Source organism: Dermacentor variabilis, chromosome 9, assembly GCF_050947875.1.
Source record: "Dermacentor variabilis isolate Ectoservices chromosome 9, ASM5094787v1, whole genome shotgun sequence".
In the NCBI taxonomy this organism is placed as follows: Eukaryota; Metazoa; Arthropoda; class Arachnida; order Ixodida; family Ixodidae; genus Dermacentor; species Dermacentor variabilis.
Window position 1 is genome coordinate 128,645,380 of NC_134576.1, and position 27,031 is coordinate 128,672,410.

A 27,031-nucleotide genomic window follows, 5' to 3' on the forward strand; every position below is an offset into this window, starting at 1 on the left:
CCAAGCCGTTATGGTTTATCATCGTGGCGGGACACGAGCAAACCAGGCATTCTGCGAGTTCATAACCGGATGCATTCGTCTAGGGAATGGCACTTGCTTATTCAAGTATACAGCAGGCGCACACAGGAAATCGTATGCGCGCACAACGAAATCCGACGTAATCAATCTATCATCGTTTGCGAAAACACTCGTTCACTTTAGATTGCGCGAACTTTCAGCATAAATCCAAATCCGAACAGCAAGAATCTGATTAGAACGCCTGTTACGCAGCATTTCGTGACGCGAGCTATTCCGATCACCGTCGATCTTTATACGTGAGACAGCGCAGAGTGTTGGCAGAAAATAGGAGTATAGAGGACAGACAGACAGTGATCTGGCTCTCCTCTACTCCTGTATTCAAGCATAAATACCTGTTGCCCGCAACTACACGGATGTGTGACGTGCAACCGCCACGTAGCTGATTTCTAACAGCGGAGTGTCCCAGACGTAGGCTTTGGAGCCTAAATTAGGCCAAGAACGCAGGTGAACCTGGAAACGCAACAGTAAAGTAACAACTCGTTTTCGACCCGTTCGCGCTTGCATTCATGCTGCTACAGTCAACTCCCGGTTGCACGAACGCCGGTTTAACGATGTTTCGGAATAACAAGCTTTTAAAAATTCCTCGACAGTTTTCCTGCGCATTCAATGCAAGAATATTTCACTTAGGCAAATTTCTAAAGAGCGGATATTTCAGTTGAACAAACTTCACCAGCGGACCCGGGCTCATTTTTGAAATCGGTTCAACGACGTTTTGAGCGCTCCAGCGCTGACGTAGCCGATGCCCGCCGCTCCCTAATCGCTCCTCCAGCGGCGACTATGGGCAGTGCCACGGTGAGCTGGTGACCTGCGCTGAACCTTCAGGTCTGGAAACTGTTTCCAGTGTTCGTCCCGAAGCAGAAGAGTGCGACGAGGAAGATCCGATGGACGATTCAATTCCTGTAATTCTAGCTGAGACTGTAGGACGCCTTGGAAAGTTTCTAGACTTCGGGTCTCCGCAACAAGCTGTGCTAGAGGAAGCACACGAAAACATAGACGCTCTGGTCAACTTTGTAACTATATACTTGTGCTTTAAGAGCACCAGTGCTAGCGAAATTTAGATTTTTTTCTTCTTCAACATGAGATTGGCAGCAACGTAACTGTTACACACCTGGTTATGATGATGTACGTAACTCCATAAATTGCATTTCACACTTTTGACTCGACGTCTGCTGTGCTCCATGTTGTTCGATATTCCAGTGAATATTCAGTTTAGTGAACTTTCAGTTAAGTGAACTATTTCCTTGGGTCCCTTGAAGTTCACTCAAGTGAGAGTTCACTGTATTACAGAAGAAGCGGTCAGACGCGAGAAGATTACTTTGGCCAACTCATACTGACGCAATATGGTAAACGCTTACGGCAGTGCGTCGCCCCAGAATAAAAAAAAATAAATAAGCTATATATCTACACCTCGGCAGTTAGTACCGCAGGAGGCTCTAAAATTATCAGCGGAAAGAGGGTAAGTGCGAATTTATTGTTGTCACAAGTTTGCAAAATATTTCCGAAGAGAGTGTTCACGAGGATTTCAGTAGCGGCAGTTCATCGCGTTTAGAATGAATGCGAAAAACTGTAACACGCGCAGTGGCTGGCCCCACGATACAACCTCATCACTGTGGTAGGTGACGGAAAATGAGAACCTAAGTGCAACGACACGCTGTAAATAATTTCCTTTTTTTGTATCTGCCCTCTCTCCGCATAGTAGGGACGCAAGCCTGAGTAAATAATGGGTCTTCAGAACCGTGAAAGCCATTTCGACCTTAGCAAAAAGAGTCGGGACAGATCTATCTGGTGGGCAGTAATTGCTGCTGGCTCAGCGCGTGCTTCAACGTTCTTTCGTGTGATCTGATTTCTAGTGATCTCTCAGCTCCTTAAGCCACCGTCTTCTTTTCCGAGGCTGGGAACCGACAGCTTTTGAGGTGCTTAAAACATGCGAGGCGTCGGTGGAGGATGTAATAGAGTAGATGCCTCAGGAGGCGGAAGTACTTGAGCAACGGAAAGGTGCGCGATTACGACCCATAAGTTAGCCGGTCCTTCTGAGCTCTGCTCTGCTGGTCGATGGCATTGGAGGCTGCTGCAGAGAAATGAAAAAAGGCTGCCCCGGATATCCGGCTCCAATTTCTGCGGGCTGTCCTGCAGGAAATTCTGAACCCACTAGGCGCGCTCCAGGCGACGGAGGCACTTGGAAGGGACCAGCTGGTTGTGACAGTGAAGTTGCAGTGCCTGCACTAGATAGTCATTCTCTGTTAGGCGACCGAGACCCCAGATTTGCCGCTCTATTGCCACCAAGTTGCGACACAGCAGACCCTGGTATAATACATCTGCATCTATAGAATTTCGCAGACCGAGTCCCCCTGCGCCACTGCCGAGACCTGCCGCAGGACGTGGTACGGCATTTGGCGACGGGAATCGCTGCTCGGCGCTTTATTGGCGTAGCGTAGGAGGCGGTGGCAACCGAGGTACGCTACGCGAACCTGGGAGACCCACAAAGTGCATATGCGGTGAGCTATGCCGCACCGGATGAGCAGACATAGAGTGCTCCGACATTCCGCCGCCTCCACCACCACGTAGCGGTGAATGCGCGTCCGTGGTAGTTGTTTCGGCAGCGCCTTCGTTCGAAGTTTCGGGCGGCTCTGGAGACTCGTTATGCTCTTTGCCGCCTCCTGACGTCGGGGTAATATCTTCAGGCAGGTCCTCGGCACCATTCGGTAGACCCTCTTCCTCTCCGCCCTCCTCGCCACCTTCTTCTCCTCCGCCTTCCTCGGGCGGAACGGTGGCCGGCGCGGGATTATCTGACACGGCGAAGGTTTTGAAGAACTCCGGTATTTCCGGGAACTCGAGCTTGGTTTCGTTGAAGTTCGGTTTTTTCGGTGGTGGCGCGAGGCGTTTCGGCGTCTCATCGCTTTCTTTGCTCTCTTTGCCCGTGTCCTCCGGCGGTACGGTCTGCGGCCGAGTTCCCGGGGCAGTGAGCCGGTGTACTTGCTTCCTGACGCATTTGAGGACACCGTGGACGGGCGTGCAGTCGGCTACAAGAAAACAGAGTGAGACAAAATTTTAAGTTTCTCAAGGCAGAGAGAAAAGAGAAAGATCAAACGCACGCACGCACGCACGCGCGGGCACACACACACACACACACACACACACACACACACACACACACACACACACACACACACACACACACACACACACACACACACACACACACACACACACACACACACACACACACACACACACACACACACACACACACACACACACACACACACACACACACACAAATAATAATGAAATTCGTAGTATCGCCCGAAGGGGCCACCATAAACACTAACGGCAACTGAAAAGTTTAGCGTTGTGCTGGAACTCTTCAGACGGCGTTACGAATCGGGTGCGTAAATCTCGCTCATCGCCTTCACCGAAAAGGACACGCACCAAGCTCTTCATGCCTCGCCTGTGGACACTCCAGCGAAAGGCTCGAGGACTTGCTGTTAAGACTTCCAGCTCAGCTGAACCAAGTTGTCGCTGCGTTCAGCTGAACAAGTCTCAACGACTTAATCTTGCACGAACTGCGCTTAAAGATACATCGTTTCTGAAATGTCGTGCGCCCGCTCGATATGAGGCTTACAAAGGTGTACAGGAATATTTGTCGCCCACGGGACTAGACTCTCGTTTGTAACACTAGTACTCTGCGTGCGACCATGTTCTTTATTCCTCTCCGTTTTTATTGCGATAACAATATACGGACATTCCAGGCGCATTTCTGCCACTGCCGTCGCCCTCGCCGTGATGTTCTGCGTAAAGTCCAAGGGCGATAACACCATCGCTGCACGCTGTCTACTGTATGTGCGAGTGAAAGCGTGCAATGGCGAGCCGACGATGGCGGATAAATCGCGCGCGCGAGGGAGGAAAGCGAGGAGGAAGCGCGCCGTCTTCCGTCAGGGACAGGAAGGGCGGGGGATGGGTGGGGCCTGCTATTCTAGCGGCTGTTGCGTAGGGCACGGCCCCGTGATTCCTGTCTTGAAAGTGATCTGCGATCCTTACTTGGCATCATCATCACCATCATCATCATCATCATCATCATCCTGGTTGCGCCCACTGCAGGGCAAAGGCATCTCCCCTACTTCTCCAACTACCCCGGTCATGTACTAATTGTGGCCATGTTGTCCTCGCAAACTTCTTAATCTCATCCGCCCACCCAACTTTCTGCCGCCCCCTGCTACGCTTCCCTTCCCTTGGAATCCAGTCCGTAACCCTTAATGACCATCGGTTATCTTCCCTCCTCATTACATGTCCTGCCCATGCCCATTTCTTTTTCTTGATTTCAACTAAGATGTCATTAACTCGCGTTTGTTCCCTCACCCAATCTGTTCTTCTTCTTATCCCTTAACGTTACACCAATCATTCTTCTTTCCATAGCTCGTTGCGTCGTCCTCAATTTAAGTAAAACCTTTTTCGCCAGCCTCCACGTTCCTGCCCCGTAGGTGAGTACTGGTAAGACACCGCTATTATACACTTTTCCTATGAGGGATAATGGCAACCTGCCGTTCATGATCTGAGAATGCCTGCCAAACGCACCCCAGCCCATTCTTATTCTTCTGATATTTTCAGTCTCATGATTCGGATCCGCGGTCCCTACCTGCCCTAAGTAGATGTATTCCCTTATCACTTGCAGTGTGTCGCTACCTATCGTAAACTGCTGTTCTCTTCCGAGACTGTTAAACATTACTTTAGTTTCCTGCAGGTCAATTTTTAGACCCACCATTCTGCTTTGCCTCTCCAGGTCAGTGAGCATGTATTGCAATTGGTCCCCTGAGTTACTAAGCAAGAAAATATCATCAGCGAATCGCAAGTTACTAAGGTATTCTCCATTAACTCTTATCCCCAATTCTTCCCGATCCAGGTTTCTGAATACCTCCTGTAAAGACGATGTGAATAGCATTGGAGAGATCGTATCTTCCTGCCTGACGCCTTTCTTTATTGGGATTTTGTTGCTTTCTTTACGGAGGACTACGGTGGCTGTGGAGCCGCTATAGATGTCTTACAGTATTTTTATATACGGCTCGTCTACACCCTGATTCCGTAATGCCTCCATGACTGCTGAGGTTTCGACTAAATCAAACACTTTCCCGTAGTCAATGAAAGCTATATATAAGGATTGGTTATATTCCGCACATTTCTCTATCACCTGATTGATAGTGTAAATATGGTCTATTGTTGAGTAACCTTTACGGAATCCTGCCTGGTCATTTCTAAGTCTAAGGTGTTCCTGATTCTATTTGCGATTACCTTAGTAAATACATTGTAGGCAATGGACAGTAAGCTGATCCGTCTATAATTTTTCAAGTCTTTGGCGTGCCCTATCTTATGGATTAGGATTATGTTAGCGTTCTTCCAAGATTCCGGTACGCTCGAGGTCATGAGCCATTGCGTATACAGGGTGGCCAGTTTTTCCAGAACAATCTGCCCACCATCATCATCATCAGCCTGGTGACGCTCACTGCAGGGCAAAGACCTCTCCCATACTTTTCCAACTACCCCGGTCATGTACTAATTGTGGCCATGTCGTCCCTGCAAACTTCTTAATCTCATCCGCCCACTTAACTTTCTGCCGACCCCTGCTACGCTTCCCTTCCCTAGGAATCGAGTCCGTAACCCTTAATGACCATCGGTTATCTGCCCTCCTTATAACATGTCCTGCCCATGCCCCCCATTTCTTTTTCTTGATTTCAGCTAAGATGTCATTAACTCGCGTTTGTTCCCTCACCCAATCTCATCATTCAACAACTCTGCTGTTACCTGATCATCCCCAGCTGCCTTCCCCCTTTGCATAGCTCCCAAGGCTTTCTTTATTTCTTCTGGCGTTACTTGTGGGATTTCAAATTTCTCCAGACTATCCTCTCTTCCATTATCGTCGTGAGTGCCAGTGGTACTTCATAAATCTCTATAGAACTCTCAGCCACTTGAACTATCTCATCCATATCAGTAACGATAATGCCGGCTTTGTCTCTTAACACATACATCTGATTCTTGCCTATTCCTAGTTTCTTAACCGATTTTAGGCTTCGTCCGTTCCTGAGAGCAGGTTAAAGTCCATCCATATTATACTTCCTTATGTCAGCTGTCTTACGCTTGCTGATTAACTTGGAAAGTTCTGCCAGTTCTATTCTAGCTGTAAGTTTAGAGGCTTTCATACATTGGCGTTTCTTGATCAGATCTTTCGCCGCCTGCGATAGCTTACTGGTATTCTGTCTAACGGGGTTACCACCGACTTCTATTGCGCACTGCTTAATGATGCCCATAAGACTCTCGTTCATTGTTTCAACGCTAAGGTCCTCTTCCTGAGTTAAAGCCTAATACCTGTTCTGTAGCTTGATCCGTAATTCCTGCATTTTCCCTCTTACCGCTAACTCATTGATCGGCTTCTTATGTACCAGTTTCTTCCGTTCTCTCCTCAAGTCTAGGCTAATTCGAGTTCTTACCATCCTGTGGTCACTGCAGCGTACCTTCCCGAGCACGTCCACATCTTGTATGATGCCAGGGTTAGCGCAGGTTACTTCGTATATCTGTCTAGCAATTTGCTATCACAATCGATGCTTCGCCTTTCGGGAGAAACTGCGTCTTTTTTCTTCATAATGTCTCCTTCTTTCCTTTCTCGTTTTCTTTCTCTGTCACCTGCAAGCAGGCGGCCGCGGTCTCCCCGTTTAGGAGGCAGTTCATAGCCCGCTTTTCTTTCTCTTTCACGTGTTTTTATGTATGTTCACATGATTGCTAACAATAATGATATTCTTCCATCCTGCATAAATCAAACATATAGCATAGACACATAAATACATACGGAACATCACGGCAACGCCGACGGTGGCTATTCGCTTGGAATGTCCGTATAACTGCTATCGCAGTAAGATTAGAGAGTTCTAGCGTATCCGAAAGCGTAATACCGATCGGACACCTAGGAGGAAATATTATGTGGGAGCCAACTCCAATTTGTCGATTCATATACATGTAAGGTGCATAAATACTCTCGCCAGACAACTGCCGAACCAACTGGAAATAAATTTACGGCATATAAGAGAGAAATGCAAATTCTGACTCTACAGAAAGCAAAATTTTGGTGTAGTGCCTGGCAAGCATACATTGCGAATACTACCGGCAACTGTCGTCTAAAAAAGAAACTTAAGTGGAAGCTTTACAAATCCATAAATCTGCACCAAAGACAGATATCGCTATTCTTCAAACTGCATCTGCTCTATATCACTGCTATATCATCTAAAGCGAATAAATGCAACACATAAGCCAGCAGTTCACGTAACATTGTCACAATGTTTACGAAGGATATTGCATCAGTCGTACTCAATATTTACTGGTACATTTTAAAGCGACGCATAATACATAACATTGCGCGGACCAATAAGTGCACTTTACTAAAATTCAGGCATCGTTCTTCTTATTACGGAGTTGCCGTGTTGTAAACTTGGGTTCAATTCTTTTTTTTTTACTACTAATCTTGACACTTTCTTGAATTTTTTAAAGCCACAATGATTGCCTTAATTAAAAATATGCTTCCTACAGTGTGTATATTCTAACTTTCTCTTTGGGATTTTGGCGCTGTGGATGCCGATCGAAACGATTTCTTTGTCATAGTACACGCATCTCTACGCAGTCATCATTTTTAAGTTTCCCGGAATTTTTTATGCTCGCCTGCGGCAGCTAACATTATTTTTTTGTCCGTGAGCTGAATTATTCGAAGAAGCGGACATTACTAGAACGAGAAATTGAAACACATATCCCTGTAATTAATAAAAAATCACTAAGTACCATCCCAAATAATATGGTACCTATTGAAATTTACGAATTGTAGCCGGGGAACTTGGAAGACGTGTCCACTTGAATTGAATGTGCAGGACAACACCAGTTCTGACACGTTCATTGCCAGACTGTCCGGCTAAATACACGGGCGTCCCGATTACTTCTGTGCTTCAATGCATAAAGGAGCGTTTCGTTAACTTAAGCACGTGGAACAACAGTGCATTCTTACGGTGAGTCTAATGGTGCAGACTGGTGTCATTTTGGAAATTCACACCAAGTGGCGAAGCTTTACAAGCTCGCTGGCTACATTTCGTAAATTGCAATACGTAAGTAATGACTTAAAAAAAAGTTAATTAGCCAATTCTTGTGATGTAGTTGCAAATGTTTTTCGTTTTCTTTTTCTTTCAAGTAATCGACGCTTCTCTGGACAATCCAGCTTGAAACACTAGTATTGTGTTAGGTACAACAAGCGACGTATATATATATATATATAAAAAAAGAAGAAAACCGCAATACTTCAAAATGATCCACCACGCATAGCACTGCAACTCTGCAATTTTTTTGGCCGCCGCAAACAGAACTGTGCGTCTCCGGTGCCCCGAGGTTCGGTTTAACGAGATCCCGCTATGACGTAGACGTTTTCAAAAAGAGACACGCACAGTGCTTGTTGCAGGGACAGTGGCCGTAGTAGTAGCCGCCCATCATCTGCTCGTCTGTGCAGCGCTCGCCAGCGCGCTGAAAACGTCTGCAGCGACGGCGTGGGTCCTTGGACCGTCGCAGGCAGCACTTGCCAATGCCGCACTCTTCGGTGTTGAGGCAGGCGGTGCCACCCCTGACCTGTCAAAGGAAAGAATGTGTTATTAGTGCGTGAGCATATTATACATCCGTAAACGAGGAGAGGGGGTTAACCGAGGGTCCCGATTTTATTAGTCATATCATAAGAAGCCAACAAACAATTACACCAAGGACAACATAGGGGAAATTACTTGTGCTTAATAAATGAAATAAAGAAATGATAAATTAATGGAAATTAAAGTGGATGAAAAAACAACTTGCCGCAGGTGGGAACCGAACCCACAACCTTCGCATCCACTTTAATTTCCATTAATTTATCATTTCTTTATTTCATTTATTAAGCACAAGTAATTTCCCCTATGTTGTCCTTGGTGTCATTGTTTGTTGGCTTCTTATGATATATATATATATATATATATATTCATGTCGGTCCACACTTTTCTCATTGACACTTTTCAACTGATCAAAATTTTTCAGAAGCTGATTCATTAATTAAGACTAATTACGCGATTGCGCGCAATGCAAACCATATATACATATATATGGCCCCACCAGTCCGATCACTCAACTATTAAACAACGGTGTGGCATGGATTTAACTTTGGCCAAGATTACGTCAAAGGTTGTAACCGAACCAACCGGCATGCATCACGTTATGTATCAGTTTTATGCTTAGCGGTGTTGCGTTTCGCCTGCGACACGTGGTTTTGCCGGCGCGACTGCGGCGGGGCGGCAGACATTTTGGCCCGATCGTCGTCGCCGCAACACTCATCGGCAGGTGTTTCCAGGCGCGACTGCGGCGATGCGACCGCAAAGGATCACCCTCTCATTCCAGTCATTGTGCCCGAAACAGGCGATGCCAAAGCAGGGATCATCCTCTCATTCCAGTCATTGTGCCCGAAACAGGCGATGCCAAAGCAGGGATCATCCTCTCATTCCAGTCATTGTGCCCGAAACAGGCGATGCCAAAGCAGGGATCATCCTCTCATTACAGTCTCTGTGCCCGACCGGCAGCGCTACAATAGGGTGCTACGAGATCGTGCTCGACATGGTGCTACGGCAGCGCTACAACAGGGTGCTACGAGATCGTGCTCGACATGGTGCTACGGCATCGCTACGACAGTGTGCGTCACCATTAGCCCATTGTACATTCACGTGCTCGTCTTTTGAGGGGTTCCTTCTTGCCCTCAACTGCGAGAGTATAAAAACAGCTGCCCCCGGACGCCAAAAGGAGGGCTCCGATTTCTTCTGTTGAGTGAAGTGCTCTCCCGTCTCTCTACTTCGGTCAAACCTGACCGCCAACTCTTTGCGATGTTAAAATAAACAAGTTGTTTCGTTGTTACCAGTCGACTCATGCTTTGCCGGGACCTTCGGATGCTTCCAGTTGTACCCCAGGCCGCCAGGCCAACGCTACCCTTGGGGCTTGCGACCCAGGTACAACCACGGGCGTCAGCGCCGAGTTCCCAACAGATCGTACCAGCGGTGCGATCCCAAACATCTGGTTGGCAGCGGTGAGATCGCCTCCGACTTCAAACAACTGTCTGCCAGCGGTGAGATCGCGACAACGGAGGCCAGCAGCGAAGAGATGCAGTTGACTGTATGCTGAGCAGCTCATCGACGATCCGGGAGCAGTGCAACGAGCCCTGTGTGATGACTGGTTGCCTGCAGCGGAACGACTGCGCTGGACTCTTGGCTGCGAGGTTTGGTGAGTGCGGGACTTTCTTCTTCTGAGCTTTGCCAGGCTTTTTGTTAATGCCAGAAACAGAGCTGGTAATTGTGGTTGTCGTTGCTGCCGGGTTAGTTTGCGGCAAGACAATAGTAAGCAGTAGAGAAAGCAGCATTCAGAGCAGCCATGGATTTGAAGTCGTTGCGCAAACCGAAATTGTTGGAGCTTGCAAGAGAGTTGGGTCTGGATGTCTCAGACAAACTCAGAAAACCTGAACTGCTAAGGACTATTCTTGAGTTAGAGGCTGAGGATGACGAGCTGTCGGAATGCCTTGAGACTATTGAGGAGAGGTCAAAAAGACAGGAGCGCGAACTTAAAGAGCAAAAAGAGAAACAGGAGCGCGAACTTAAAGAGCAAAAAGAGAAACAGGAGCGCGAACTTAAAGAACAGAAAGAGCGAGAGCAACAAGAGCGTGACCGTCAACACGCTTTGGAAATGAAGCGTCTTGAGGTAGAGATGGAACGCGCTCGTAATGGAAGTCAGGCACACGGTGCAGGAGAACGCGTATTGTTCAAAATGACTGACCTGATGCGGCCGTTTAAGCTTGGAGAGGACATTGGTTTGTTCCTGGTTAACTTTGAGCGAACGTGCGAGAAGCAGGGGTTCTCTCGGGAAACGTGGCCACAGCGCTTGCTCACTTTGTTACCCGGCGAGGCGGCCGACGTAGTCGCTCGCTTGGATAGAGAGGAGGCAGAGGATTTCGACACAGTGAAATCGAGTCTTCTAAAGAAGTACCGGCTGTCTGCGGAGGCGTTCCGTCGGAAGTTTCGGGAAAATGAGAAAGGCAGAAGTGAGTCATATACAGAGTTTGCGTATAGGCTTATGTCGAACATGCAGGAGTGGCTCAAAGAAGAGAAAGCGTTTGGTGACCACGATAAAGTTCTGCAGTGTTTCGGGCTAGAACAGTTTTATAGTCGGTTACCGGAGAACGTGCGATACTGGGTCTTGGATAGGCCAGACGTTTGTACGGTGGCTAGAGCCGCTGAGCTAGCCGAGGAGTTTGTGACGCGTCGAGCTCGCGGAGCTAAGGACGGTCAAAAGGGTGAATTTGGCTCGAAGTTTGAGAGGCCGAAGTTCACACCCATGAGAGCAAAGGGGAACACGCGTAGTGCGGATGCGAGTGGAAGCAGTGCGACCGAACCTAAGGAGACGGCGGCAGCCGAAGCCGAACGCAGAAAGCGGTTCGAGATGAGGCAAGCGCGCGTTTGTTATACGTGCCAGAAGCCGGGTCACTTTTCGGCGCAGTGTCCGGAAACAACACCAAAAGTTGTGTTTTTTTCAATAGGCAGCACTGACGAGAACATGAAGCTTCTCGAGCCTTACATGCGAGACCTCCTCGTGAACGGGAAAGAGTGCCGAGTGCTTCGCGATTCCGCAGCTACGATGGATGTAGTTCACCCATCTTACGTAGAACCCCATATGTTCACGGGCGAGTGCGCGTGGATCAAGCAAGCCGTGGAAGCTCATAGCGTGTGTCTGCCAGTAGCAAAGGTGCTTATTGAAGGACCTTTCGGAGCGCTTGAGACAGAGGCGGCAGTGTCATCTATGCTGCCACCCCAGTACCCGTACCTATTTTCAAACAGGTCCGATCACCTCCTGCGCGAGAAGGGGCTTTTGTTTGGTGAAGCTAGTGTTCAGGCCTTAACCAGATCGAAGGTTCGGGAGCTCGCTGCGAAGGCGGTGGTTGCGGGGCCCACGTTATCAAACAACGAAAGAGGGTCAGAGGCGCAGCAAGCTGATATTCAGAGCACGCCCGAACAGAATAAAATTGAGTCTGTAGCGTTGAAGGCGCCAGATACTGGAGAGGAAAATCCCGACGCGGGAAAGTTAGAAGAGCTATCTACTGATTTGCTCATCGCGCCTACGTCAGACGGACTTGATAGGTTGCTAAAAGTCAGCCGGACGGCTTTGATAGCCGAGCAAAAAAAGGATGGCAGCCTGGAAAACGTGCGCTGCAATGTCAAAGAAGGTATCGCCAGGAAAACTGCGCGTTTTGTGGAAAGAGGGGGAGTCCTGTACCGGAAGTATCTAGACCGCCGAGGAGTGGAGTTCGATCAGCTGATCGTGCCTCAATGCTATCGTCAGGATCTGTTGCGCTTGTCACACGGGGGTTCGTGGTCCGGACACCTAGGAGTTAAGAAAACTAAGGACCGTCTCTTGCAAGAGTACTATTGGCCAGGGTGTTTTCGGGACGCAGACCATTTCGTGAGGACATGTGACACTTGTCAGCGGGTGGGCAAACCAGGGGACAAATCGAGGGCGCCGTTGAAATTGGTACCTATCATTACGGAGCCTTTTAGACGGCTCGTTATTGATACTGTGGGACCTCTGCCGGTAACAGCCACGGGGTACAGACACATTTTGACTGTGATCTGCCCAGCGACAAAGTTCCCTGAAGCAGTGCCGCTTAAAGAACTCAGCTCAGTTGAGATAGTTAATGCACTACTGTCCATATTTGCGCGAGTTGGTTTTCCTGCAGAAATTCAATCAGATCAGCGCACAGTGTTTACTAGCGCTTTGACGACAACTTTTCTCGAAAGGTGTGGGGTAAAGCTGCTACACAGCTCAGTGTACCACCCACAGTCGAATTCCGTTGAGAAGCTCCACTCCGTCATGAAGCGCGTGTTGAGAGCGTTGTGTTTTGAACATCGAACTGACTGGGAGCTGTGTCTGCCTGGGGTGATGTTTGCTTTAAGAACCGCGCCGCATGCAGCTACGGGGTTTTCGCCAGCTGAACTGGTGTACGGTCGCTCGCTTCGATCTCCGCTTCGCATGCTTCGAGAATCGTGGGAAGGTAGGGGCGACGACCCAGTCGTGGTGGAGTACGTGCTTAAGCTCCTCGAACGCTTAAGAAGGGCACAGGAGTTGTCAGGTGAAGCAATGACAAAGGCCCAGCAGAGGGCCAAGGTTTATTATGATCGGACAGCCAGGGCCCGTCGTTTTGAGGTTGGCGATGAGGTCATGATATTGCGCACATCGCTAAACAACAAACTAGACGTGCAGTGGGAGGGCCCAGCACGAATTGTTCAGAAACTGTCGGACGTTAACTACGTGGTAAGTCTGCCAGGAAAGCGGAAAGCACAGCAAGTTTACCACTGTAATCTGCTCAAACCTTATAGACAAAGGGAAGCAGTGGTGTGCATGATGGTAAACGTTCCTGAAGAGCTTCCGATCGAGCTTCCGGGACTAGGCTCAGTGACGAACAGGGAAGACACCGGTCAAGTCATTAGTGACCTTATCAGTAGAGCACCGCTGTCGCCCGAGCAGAAAACCGAACTACACCAGCTATTACAAGAGTTTCAAGGTCTGTTCTCTGAGAGGCCTGGTAGGACTTCTGTACTTACTCATGATATAGAACTTACCTCCACAGAGCCAGTACGATCCAAGGCGTATCGGGTGTCACCCCGCCAGAGCGATATTATGGAGGCTGAGGTAAAGAAAATGCTACAGCTCGGTGTTATTGAGGCAGGTGAGAGTGATTATACCTCCCCTTTGATTTTAGTTGAGGTACCGGGCAAGGAACCTCGTCCTTGCGTCGACTACCGCAGGCTTAATTCCATCACTAAGGATCAAATTTATCCGATCCCTAACATCGAGGAGCGCCTTGAGAAAGTTAGTAGCGCTCAGTTTATTTCCACCCTAGATCTTGTCAGGGGTTATTGGCAGGTTCCACTTACAGAAGAGGCTAGTAGGTATGCGGCGTTCATTTCACCAATGGGAACATTCCGTCCTAAAGTGCTGAGTTTTGGTTTGAAGAACGCGCCATACTGTTTTTCAAGCCTCATGGATAAAGTGTTGCGGGGACAGCAAGAATTCGCTTTACCGTATCTAGACGACGTAGCGATATTCTCCGCATCCTGGTCTGAGCATATGGCACACTTGCGGGCAGTGCTAACCCGCCTGCGCGAAGCGGGCTTGACAGTCAAGGCTCCTAAGTGCCAGTTAGCACAGGCCGAGGTTGTCTACCTCGGTCACGTGATTGGTCAGGGTCGTCGCCGCCCCTCTGAAATAAAAGTGGCCGCTGTGCGAGACTTTCCGCAACCGCGCACAAAGACCGATATTCGGTCGTTCTTGGGTGTCGCCGGCTACTATCAGAGGTACATCCCTAGGTACTCTGATATCGCGGCTCCCCTGACGGATGCTCTAAGAAAGACAGAGCCTCAAACAGTCGTCTGGGACGAGACAAAGGAAAGAGCTTTTAGCGCCCTAAAGAGTGCCCTAACAAGCCAGCCTGTGCTACGATCGCCAGACTATACAAAAGGGTTCGTTGTTCAGTGCGATGCTAGTGAGCGAGGCATGGGCGTTGTACTGTGCCAACGGGAAAATGGAGAAGTAGAACACCCCGTCCTGTATGCTAGTCGTAAGCTGTCCAGTCGTGAGCAGGCGTATAGCGCCACCGAGAAAGAGTGTGCGTGTCTCGTGTGGGCCGTTCAGAAATTGTCATGCTATCTAGCCGGCTCGAGGTTTATCATTGAGACGGATCACTGCCCTCTCCAATGGCTGCAGACCATCTCTCCCAAAAATGGCCGCCTCCTGCGCTGGAGCCTCGCTTTACAACAATATTCCTTTGAGGTGCGTTACAAAAAGGGGAGTCTCAACGGTAACGCCGATGGCTTAAGTCGAAGCCCCTAACGTAGGAATCAGCCTCAAAATTGTTTGTTACTGATGTTTTTCTTCCTGAGGCAGGATTTTTTTTAACATATTGCTTTTGTTTAGTGTTTCAAAGTGATGATGTGCTTTCTAGTGCAATTTTTCAATTTGTGGACGCGTTCTGAGTGATGCTAGACTACTGTAAGGAACTAGGCAGTGGTATAAAAAGGGGAAAGAGCCTGGCAGGGCTTAGTGAGGGTTGTGCCGTGCTTGCTGACTGAGCGGTTGAGTTTCAGCGTAGTTCTAACGCTTGCCGGGAACGAGAACAAAAAAGGTGAACTCTCCCGAAGTCACTTTGCAGTGTCCCGTGCGAACCTGAACAAGAGAACGAGGCCTTCTCTGTGCGCTGCGCTCAAGAAACGTCGAGGGACGCCCGACTTCGGTTATGAGCATCATCGAGCGACATCCCTCCGGACAGCGGATGCAGTCCCCTGTCCATCGGGATCTCCTTCCCCCGGCGGGGCGGTCTGTTGCGTTTCGCCTGCGACACGTGGTTTTGCCGGCGCGACTGCGGCGGGGCGGCAGACATTTTGGCCCGATCGTCGTCGCCGCAACACTCATCGGCAGGTGTTTCCAGGCGCGACTGCGGCGATGCGACCGCAAAGGATCACCCTCTCATTCCAGTCATTGTGCCCGAAACAGGCGATGCCAAAGCAGGGATCATCCTCTCATTCCAGTCATTGTGCCCGAAACAGGCGATGCCAAAGCAGGGATCATCCTCTCATTCCAGTCATTGTGCCCGAAACAGGCGATGCCAAAGCAGGGATCATCCTCTCATTACAGTCTTTGTGCCCGACCGGCAGCGCTACAATAGGGTGCTACGAGATCGTGCTCGACATGGTGCTACGGCAGCGCTACAACAGGGTGCTACGAGATCGTGCTCGACATGGTGCTACGGCATCGCTACGACAGTGTGCGTCACCATTAGCCCATTGTACATTCACGTGCTCGTCTTTTGAGGGGTTCCTTCTTGCCCTCAACTGCGAGAGTATAAAAACAGCTGCCCCCGGACGCCAAAAGGAGGGCTCCGATTTCTTCTGTTGAGTGAAGTGCTCTCCCGTCTCTCTACTTCGGTCAAACCTGACCGCCAACTCTTTGCGATGTTAAAATAAACAAGTTGTTTCGTTGTTACCAGTCGACTCATGCTTTGCCGGGACCTTCGGATGCTTCCAGTTGTACCCCAGGCCGCCAGGCCAACGCTACCCTTGGGGCTTGCGACCCAGGTACAACCACGGGCGTCAGCGCCGAGTTCCCAACAGATCGTACCAGCGGTGCGATCCCAAACAGCGGGTCCGTTCGCAGTCAATAATGTGTCCAGCTGAGTTGTGCTTACTTGCGAATGGTCGCTTAGCAGCAACCTCACTCGTCTTCAACAGCAATGAAAGCGTTGCTTAAACCTTTTACCCACGTGCGTAGGATCCGCAGATTTTTTTTTTTGTGTGTGTCAGTTTTAGCGATGCAACACAAAGCTGACAATTGGCGCAGCCGTAATCGCAAGTTGAATGCTAACGTAGACAAACCAAGTGACATAACACAGATTAACAAGGCCGAAAACACCGCAGATTTTTGTTCTTGCTTGAACAGTCCGCAGCAAGAATACAAACCACACAATGCTTTTCTAGCGAGCCATCTGTGCAGCCACGTGCGTATACAAAGTGGCATTCTATTATTTTCTATAAATGCGAACGGAGAGAAAGACCTGAAACAGGAAAGTAGGAGGCAACATGCTGTAGGATTGCAAGGTACTGCTTAATTCTCTCTCTTTGTCTACTATCCCTCTGAAAAAAAAAAAATGTTTTACGTTCCAAAACCACGATCTGACTATGAGGCACGCCGTGGTGGAGGACTCCGGAAATCTGGACCACCTGAGGGTCTTTAACGCGAACCTAAATCTAAGCACATGGTTGTTTTCGCATTTCGCCTCCGTCGATATGCGGTCGTCATGGCCCAAAACCATAGCCACTGAGCAACCACGGCGGGTCACTGATGCCTCTACTCTGGTTGCATTCTGTTAGACGGAATACGAATGGCGAGAGCAGAACATTGTTCAATGCGACAGTGGTGTGGGAAAGAGGCTGCAAGCAGACTCTGGGAAGTTTAAGCAGTATATAAAGAAACAAGAAGGAAAGATGAAGTAGTAGTAGTAGAAGAAAATATACCTTAGGCTACATAAAGAAATACAAAATTGTAAGGCTGCATTGCAAGTAATAGAATTGAAGAGCGAGATCGAAAAGTAACCAGATGTGCATCCGGCTCGCTTTTCTACGCACTGGTAAGGGGGGGGGGTAAAGAAAATGAGAAAGGATGCGTAAGATGATAAATATAGAAAGGAGGGGGGACACGAAGCGCGCATAGAGAGAGAGAGAGAGAGAGAGAGAGAGAGAGAGAGAGAGAGAGAGAGAGAGAGAGAGAGAGGGGCAGGACGCAGGAAGGAAGGTACGCACAAAAGGCAGGAAAGTTAAATATACTTTGTCTAATTGGTTATCGTACACGCAGAGAGAGGGATGACGGAGTGAAAGAGAGAATACAGGAGCTAAGATTATTATGGGATTATTAAGAAATTATTACTGAGATTATGTAACGCGCAGCGTGTCTGTACGGTTGGACATGCAAGTTGCTTGCAGCTACAGCAGGACCCTATGTATATATACACTGTGTTCCAACCATCATGCACCAAAATTAAAAAAAAAAAAACGTGTGAATGCTGTGTAGCTGGACAGAACCCAGGTAATGTTTCTTGCCATCACTTGGAGATACGTTGTTTGTTTGCATTCCGGCTAAAAGCATAATTAGTCTTACATAATTAGTTAATCAACTTCTCAAATATTATAATTTGTTGAAAAGGGTCAATGAGAAAATTGTAGAGCGACATGAAATGGCTCCCGATACAGCTTTCCGTTGCTCAGTTACGCGCTAGTAAAAGTGTTTTTCCGAGCATGAAAAAAGAAAGCCCGCGAATACACGCAAAGTTACTCGCGCGCATAGAGTCACGCGGGCATGCACTATTTATGGGGTGTCTAAGACACAGCGTGCCCGCGCCGGGTAGCATTAGTAATACGAACCTACGCACACTCCTGAGCATACGAGTCCAAGTCTTACGAACGTGGCTCGGCATTCTTAAAGGGAAACTAAACACAAACGCTAATTCAAATGCTAAGGCGAATGCTAAGCCAACATGGACTGCTAAAACATCGTTCCAGAAACCTCGCCCCGCTTGTGCTGTGCCGAGAAACGACTTATACGGCGAAGTTGCGTCTGAAGGATACGCACGCCTTTAGCGCAATTCAAATCACCCGCGCCCGAGCAGGCAGTGGTGACGTTGCATACGCCACGACGGCGCCCGATAGACGGCGTTGCCGATTTTCTTGCAAAACGCAAACACGCAGTCATGGAGAAACAGAGCCAAGCTAAAGCACTGGATTCGCTGCGACGTCACGCGATAATTCTCTATTAGAGAATTTTCGTGCGTCTCGTATTCCGGCAAGCGCGGGCGGTTTGCCGGATTAGCGGGGGCGTAAACGTGAGTGGCCAAATTAGTGGCGCCAGCTGGTGGCGCACATTCAACCACACAAACACAAAGCTAATTACTATATTCTGCTTAGCTGCTGGTGCAAAATTTCGACAGCGGTGTAATCGTGTTCACAATTACACCGCTGCCAAAAATTTGCACCAGCGGCGAAGCAGGATATCGTGGGTAACTGTAGCTTTAGCTCTGTGTTTGTCTGGTTGAACTCTACGCTACCAGGCGGCTGCACCGCTCTGGCCGGACACGTTTACGCTCCCGCAAATCCGGCAATCCGCCCAAACCGCTCCCCTTTGCCGGATTAGCGGACAGGCTAAAAGTCTCTAATGAATCGACAGAAATTCGAAAGCACAGGCGGCGCAGAGCCGAGAAAACGAAACCTCTCGGCCACCCGTGTCGTTGTCAGGAGTAACGCCAATGGGTTCCTTATTACTAAATATCTAATAGAACTGGACACATCATTTTCCTTTGTCTTGTAATGCAATACAATGATCTTTTTATTGCGAGTGGTTGAGTACTAGTGACAGAATTCTAATGAGCAGTGCCTTCGTCATCGGGCTAGTATTTGAACGTCCCGGGGGAGTCTCTAATCGCATCCTGCATTTGCCTCAATTTCTCGATTACTAAAGCTCTGTTCGCGATAATCCTTAGACATTCTCTAGGACTAATCTGTAAACCGATTGTGAAGAAAGGCCCCGTATGGGAGCAGGAACGTGTTGGTCTTACTTTTTTAATGTTTTGATCGGCGTCCGTTTTACCCTTGACTTTGAGCAATCCCGACCAGACCAAGTTTTCTTCTAAATCCTGATTTCGTTTGACGAATCTATCGTGCACTTCAGCTTGGCTTAATACATTATGCCTTTAGTGACCCTTTAAGTGTGCATTAACAGCATCCACAATCGCCAGTGCGCGTGACCACCCTGTAACAACATTGCAGACGGCACTCTAATGTATACACTCTGTATGTCGCTGGGATACCCTTTCACCATCTTGCTTGCCTGCCAACAACTAGGCCACATACGAGTTTTAGCCGTCTCCTGGGTACTCGCGGAGCATCCTTACCACCGAGTTAGGTCCTAGCAGCAGCATGGTCTTCGTTGACACAGTGGTCTGTACATTTAGCTGGAGTGTACCTTACCGTTCCAGGCACCAAGAAGAAGGCACAAATGACGTTAGCAGCATTGAAGCAGGCGCTATTATTGCTAGTACACGGAGTCCACAGTGACCGCTTTCATGTTCACACCGATAGGTCGGTCATGCACTCTAGTTCAGCAGCTGCAGTGTTTGTCCCATCAGAATCTACAGAGATAAAATTCAGGACGTCACACTTGACATCAACGATGCCTGTCTAACTTGCAGCTGTGCATGCAATACTTCGATCGATCAATCGGGAAACGCCCAGAAACGGTCCTTCTTCCGCGATTCCAAGGCAGCCGTCCTCCAGGGTCTGGTCTCCGCATTATTCCACGGACCCCACGAAAAACTTGTCGCGGACACAGAAAAGAATTACCATCGGGTGGTTGAGAAAGGATATGACATCATGTTTCAATGGTTGCTTAGTCATTGTGGCATCGTTGAAAGCGAACAAGCAAACGCAGCCGCTCGATTTACACATGTGCAGTAGGGATTGCGTCACTATCCAGATGTCAAGGACAGACGCAGCGGGAAAGCTCTGTGCGCTTGCTCGCGAGCTTACGTTGGCCCGATGGAACCCGACAGAGAATACAAACCGGCGCCTTTCTTCCCTTTATCCCCATCTAAAGCTACGCCTTACCTGCAGTTTACCACGACGGCAGGTAACTCTCATTTCTCGTCTATGGTTAGGAGTAGCTCTTACTAATGCCTACTCCTACGTTGTCGAAGCGGCCACAAGTCCACAACGTGATATTTGCGGGTGCAAAGAGACGCTAGCGAACCCTCATTGTGAGTGTCGTCGTTTCAATGCAAAAAGAAACGTTCTCAGCAACACGCTCGACAAGATTGACAACAGACCCCTTATGGAAACCAGAATTCTTGGACCCTGGTCCCAGGCGTCGTCTGCAACTGCTTTAAAAGGGCTAGTGTGCTTTTTAAGATGAACTGGACTGATCGAAAGCTGCAGTGTGTGCGAACTGATGGGTTATTTTTTTTATTCTACCTCGAGCGCGCCTTCGATAATATAAGGCACTCCACCATCCTCGAGCGCATCTCCTTGCTCAACCTTGGAGAACGCACTTACAACTACGTAAGAGACTTTCTATCTAATCGGAAGGCCTTCCTGTCGGTCGGAGACATTCGATCGGAGGAACTCTCCCTCGGCAGCACGGGCACACCGCAAGGCTCTGTCATTTCCCCAATACTGTACGCCAACACCGCGGGCGTCACCTTCGTCGACGCAGCTGAGTACCAAGATGGACGGCGCTTTGCGGCGGTTACCACAGTAGGCGGCTTGCTCCGACATGCTGCCAGCATCATTACCAAAAATGCCGAGACGGCCGAGGAAGTGGCCATCGCCCTGGCCACTCTTGACCCAGCCTGTCACACCATACTGAGTGATTCTCGCGCAGCGGTCAACAACTACATCAAAGGTCGTATTTCTCATCAATCACTCCGTATCTTACGACAAGCCCCGCATTCGCCTGAAAATCAAATCAACCTCGTCTGGATCCCAGCACACGCGGGCGTTGTCCACCCGCACCTCACCAACCTCAACAAGGTTACACACTCCGTAGCACGAGGACTAGTCAACCGTGCCGGAGACGGTGCAGGTGCACCCGCAGGACGCGACCGCCTTACAAGATACAACGACCTTGTAAAGTCGTTTTACCTCGCAAGAAGAACCTTCCCCACCCCTCACCGCAAGTTAAACAGGGCACAGGCAACCACCCTTCGCCTGTTACAGACGAATACATACCCCTCCCTCACACGCTATCACACTATATACCCCGACATCTACCCGAGCCAGACGTGCAAGGTCTGTAAAACTGAATCGGCAACACTCCCCCACATGCTATGGGAGTGCAAACATCAATACCAAGACCTTAATCCCGTGACCCTCTAGTCGAGATGGCACGCCGCCCTGCGCAGCTCCCATCTCGACGACCAACTCTGGGCGACCCAGCAGGCCTACGAAGCGGCGAAGAGGCAAGACCTCGACGTCCCGTCGTGGGAGGCCTAGGCCCAGCCGACTGAACTGCTGGTCGTCATTAAAGTTTACTCTCTCTCTCTCTCTGTCTTATTTTCTCATCTTCGCTGCCCTTACTCCGTCCCCCTGTGGTGAGTAGCCAACCAGACACTTAATCTGGCTAACCTCTCTGCCTTTCAACTCTTGTTTTCCCTCTCTCTCCCTCCCTCTTTCACAGGAACAAATGAACAAACACATAGACCCGCCGCGGTTGTTTAGTGGCTATGGCGGGGCGCTGCCAATTTCGATGGAGACGAAATGCAAAAAAAAAAGAAAAATAAAGCTCGTGCACTTAGATTCAGATCCACGTTAAAGAACTCCATTTCGCCAAAATTAACTAGGAGCCCAACACTGCGGCATGCCTCGTAATCAGATCGTGGTGCACATGAAAACCCACAATTACTTTTTTTGTGGTCATATAAACACGAAGTGCTAAAGATCTTAATCTGCTAAGTTCTCTTCACCCGAATCTGCAACATCATTCTTGCATTGCTGAATTGTATAGTTGCATATTTAGGCCAAAATGACCGATCGTTTGTCAACTGAAGCGTGCACGATCGCTGTAATATCAAAGCTATTGTCATTACCATTACGACCATGAAAATAAATACATGTACCCTAGTATAACTGTGTGTGATGAGCTACAGGTTCGGCTGGTCACCTAGCTTGACAGAGTGGAATGGCTGCTCAATTTTTTTGTTCCACAAAGTACAGCCTATTTTATCCGGAGAAAAAAAATGTTACATGCCCGGTTCATCTTTTGTATTTACCCGCCCTGGCTGCTCAGTGGCTATGGTGTTGGGCTGCTGAGAACGAGGTCGTGCGATCGAATCCCGGCCACGGCGACCGCATTTCGATGGGGGCGAAAACACTCGTGTACTTAGATTTAGGTGGACGTTAAAGAACCCCAGATGGTCGAAATTTCCGGAGTCCTCCACTACGGCGTGCCTCATAATCAGCAAGTGCTTTTGGCACGTAAAACCCCATAATATTTATCTTTTGTATTCATCCGAAATTTTGAAAGACAGACAGCTGCTCTGATGGTAAAGTTGCCACATTTTTAATGCGTTAGGGTAATTTGGGTACTTCGCGCTCTTTTCGAGGGCTATCTATCTATCTATCTATCTATCTATCTATCTATCTATCTATCTATCTATCTATCTATCTATCTATCTATCTATCTATCTATCTATCTATCTATCTATCTATCTATCTATCTATCTATCTATCTATCTATCTATCTAATGTCTGTCTGTCTGTCTGTCTGCTTTCCCGCCTACTTGGGCCACTGGATTGTTCGTGGTTGGATGGGTAGCACATCGGACGGATGTGGTGCGGTAACAGGGCTTGAAGCCAACCATCGGAACTTGGGTTTACTGAGCACGTGGCAATTTTTAGAAACGTGCCGCTCTTCAACGAACCTCTTAGACGCCGGCATGGGTCACTGCACACGTGAGACCGGCTAGGTACCGCTGTCCGAAGAAACTCTTTGACGCCGACTCGGAACACAGGGCAAGCGCCACGCGGTCTGTGCTCGTCTCCAACGAACCTGTTCGTTTCCAACTTGGGTCACGGTTTATGTGCAAGTAGGTCTGCGTCGCTCTTCAACGATCTTGGGTGACCAGTTATGTGCCACTAGTAATGTGCTGCGCTGAAGTGACGAAAAAGATCTTTTAAATTTCTCCGAGGCCGAGAGCAATCGAAGCCACTCCACAATGGTGCCTCAGGGATAGCAACGCGACGCATTTACAGGCTGCACCACCGAGAGCGCGGCAAGCGTAGAGACTCGTTGAGGAGGGACATCTACCCTGTGGACCACGCCCCTACGGCACATAACTAATGACACAAGTTTGCGGTAAAGAGGTGGCCCAAATTGACATTAAAGAGGTTCGTTGATGTGTGGCGCATAGCTAGTTTCACGTACCCAGTCATCCAAGTTGGGATGAACAAACTTCATTGAACGGCGGCATATAAGTGGCAGCACATGCCCAGTAACGAGTTAATGATGAGAGGCACATGCGCTGTGACAGGTACCCGTGATCCAAGTTGGCGTGAGGACTGTTTTCGAACTCGGTTACCTGATCACAGCAGCGCGACGGTGTGAATCATAAGACCATAGGCCACCCAGTGATCCAAGTTGGCGGGTAGAGATACAGGCGGAAAGACAGGCAGCCACATACATAGAAAGCAACGGAAGGTGCTTGGAGTGCCCTAATGATGCTAATCACAATAAAATTATAATCGCATTACAACGAGAACACATTTGTGTCTGGCCCTCCCACGTCTCCAACCACTGTACAGGCGCAGCTGTATATGTTGGGCTGCAAAGCTCACTGATCATTTCTTCTGCCGCATTCACGTTGTCCCTATCGACGATGCAATGACGCTATCGACAGACACATATACCTCTGCAAACTATGAAGTGATAACCAGCTTCGTGACAAGATGCAATGAACGCTTCTTCCTTCGAATATGGGAGGTGGCGGGTTCAAGGACCTTGCGGTGTATATTGCGAACCCACTACCGGTGAAACCGTGATTGCGTGCATCTGTAGTTGGGGTCTCTGGGTGGAGCGCCTAATTAGTCGCACGGCGAACTAGCCCTGGATGTAGTTGATTATAGTGGAGGCTGTTCGACACGGTGTCACTTTGATTCCGGCTGCGGAGTCGAATCTCGGCAGAACAACGTGCGTGGCATTAATATGGGCAGGAGAGACTTGGGGTGGGAAAAGGTGTTAAGGGTTTGGTGCCGCGCAAACGACAAACCTCTGTTGAGAAAAGAAGAAAACACGCAACAACAAAGTAATTTGGCTCGCTGGTTCTCCCAAGCCCCGCCAGCGACACACAGGCCGAGTTTGAACGCAAAAGTTCCAAACGCAGCCTGTTGTGGTGGTTCAGCAAATGAAGAACTGCACCCTTTTGTTTTAATGCCGTGGCATTCTTACGGCGCTTAAAGAGTCTGTAAATATAATTGCATTTTTGCTTTGATTTTCTTATATGATTCACAAACGACAATGGCGCATAGGCCTCAGCCATAAAGATAATTGCTTCCGGGTGCAGTACACCGAATTCCCAAAAAGATGGACCGACGGCTGCATAAGATACCCCGCCATGTGACTTAAAATGTCTGTGTAAAACTCTAAGCTCTAAACTCTAAAGTTTATGAAATGCATTCAGATTTGGAACTCTGGAGCATGCTTTGTAACTTCTAGAAAATATATATAGAACTCTATCAGCTGCCGCTCCCAAGGCGGTAGCTGCTTAGCTGGAGGCGTTAAGCGATGTTCGAGGAGTGGGATATCCATTTCAACGTTACGCTCACTCACACGCAGTGAAAAAGGCTGTCTTATAGAGGGATGGTTACGAAAAGTGTAGCACATGTGATATAGTTAACGGTATTAGAGCACGTGCGTTGATGATTAGAGCGAACTTTGACAAAATATGTTAGGCTGATGTACGTTCTCTGCAGATGGAGTGACCATCCATTTGGTTCGACTTATAAACTTTCAATAGGACTTGTTCTGAAAGCGCCAGTGGCCAGGCCGATACCTAGATGGTAAACGGGATCTAGCATCTTAGGCGTGCTCGGGGCGGCAGAGTAATATATCAAGGCACCATAGTCCAATCGTGATCGAATGAGGCTCTTGTAAATATTCATTAAACACTTCCTGTCGTTGTCCCATGCTGTGTGGGATAAAATTTGCAGTAAGTTCATTGTTTTTAAGCATTTCTCCTTGAGATATATTATGTTTCGAATGAAAGTTAGTTTGGAGTAAAGTATAAAGTATAAAAACTTGTGCTTTTTGTTCACAGGTATTTGTTGGGCATACATTTGCATAATAGGATCTACAATGATCCCTTTCTTCCTTTTTAAAAGCACACAAGAGCTTCTGTGGGGGTTCACTTTAAATCCGTTTTCGTCTGCCCATTTGGACACTTGTTGAAGCCCTGTTGTGCTTGTCTCTCACACACTGCGAGGTTGCAGGATTTCAAACTTATTTATATGTCATCTACGTAGACGGAATGAAAAATAGCTGGCGGTAATGAAGCACGAAGCGCGTTCATCTTCATGATAAAGAACGTGCAGCTAAGCACACCTCCTTGGGGCGCACCAGTTTCTTGTATGAATGGTCGCGACAATCCATTGCCTATTTTCACGCAGAAGGTACGATTGGACAAATAGCCTTCTATTATGTTTATCATATTTCCACGGATGGCCATTCCCAACAAGTCTCGCAGGATTCCGTGACGCCACGCAATGTCATACGCCTTCTCCATATCGAGGAATGTCGATAAGAAAAAATGTTTAAGTACAAATGCGTCACGGATATTTCCTTCAATGCGCACAAGATGATCAGTTGTGGACCGCCCTTCTCTGAAGCCACACTGATTGAGATCAAGCATATTGTTCAGTTCGAGGAATTGCATAAATCGACGATTAATCATTTTTTTTGCAAGAAGCTTACACAGGCAACTTGTGAGAGCTATCGAACAAAGGTAACTTGCCGCTGAGGAAGGGTGTTTACTAAGCTTCAGGAAGGGAATAACAATAGCTTCCTTCCATGATGATGGCAGACAGCAGGCAGCCCAGATAGTGTTGAAAAGTCAAAGAAAAGTCATCTGTGTGTCGGTGTGTAGGTCTTTAATCATGTCATACATCATTCTGTCAGCTCTCGGTGCAGACATTCTACATGCGCTCAAGGCAGCTTTCAGCTCTGCCATATTAAAAGGGCGGTTGAGTGGTTCATTCAGCCGGCATTTACGATCCAGTGACGTAAGTTCAGCTACTTGTTTGTATTTAAGGAATGATATTGAGTGATATGTGTAGCTCGATACACGCTCGAACTGTTCGCCCAGAGCGTTGGCCTGGTTTTCCGAGGTATTCCCTTGGTCGTCAACTAAGGGCAATGGATGGATTTGCTGCCCCTTTACACTGTGAAAATGTTTACCCCCTTAAGGGTGTTTTCTTTTGGCACTGCTAACACTCTTACCGATGGGGCCTTACAAAACTTCACAGAGGAAGACAATGGAGCTCTAACTAGGCGGGCGATGACAAAAGACCTAGTTGAAAACTACGTAATCATTCTGGCAGCCTTGGGCGCACAGACTTATCCAACAAAAGAATTTCACAGGGTGAGATATGAAACTCTCCTGTCGGATATTTCTGTGCGACCAAGGCTGTCAGGATGATTAAGTAGTTTTCAACTGCGTCTTTTGTCACGGCACGTCTAGTTGAAGCTCCGTTGTCGTCCTCTATAAGGTTTTGTAAGGTCGTAACAGCAAGGGTAACAGTAA

At 48.4% G+C, this 27,031-nt stretch overlaps 1 protein-coding gene across 1 annotated transcript in view; it reads right to left on the minus strand.

Moving 5' to 3' along the window:
* Positions 1-1,528: 1,528 nt before the first annotated feature.
* LOC142557469 (uncharacterized) overlaps positions 1,529-27,031 on the minus strand; it is a 32,968-nt gene continuing 7,465 nt past the window's right edge. The window contains exons 2-3 of the mRNA XM_075669345.1: positions 8,541-8,718; positions 1,529-3,098 (exon numbers count right to left, since the gene is read on the minus strand). Of these exons, the coding sequence (XP_075525460.1) occupies positions 2,497-3,098; positions 8,541-8,718 (780 nt within the window). The 3' untranslated portion in view covers positions 1,529-2,496. The remainder of the gene's footprint in view (positions 3,099-8,540; positions 8,719-27,031) is intronic.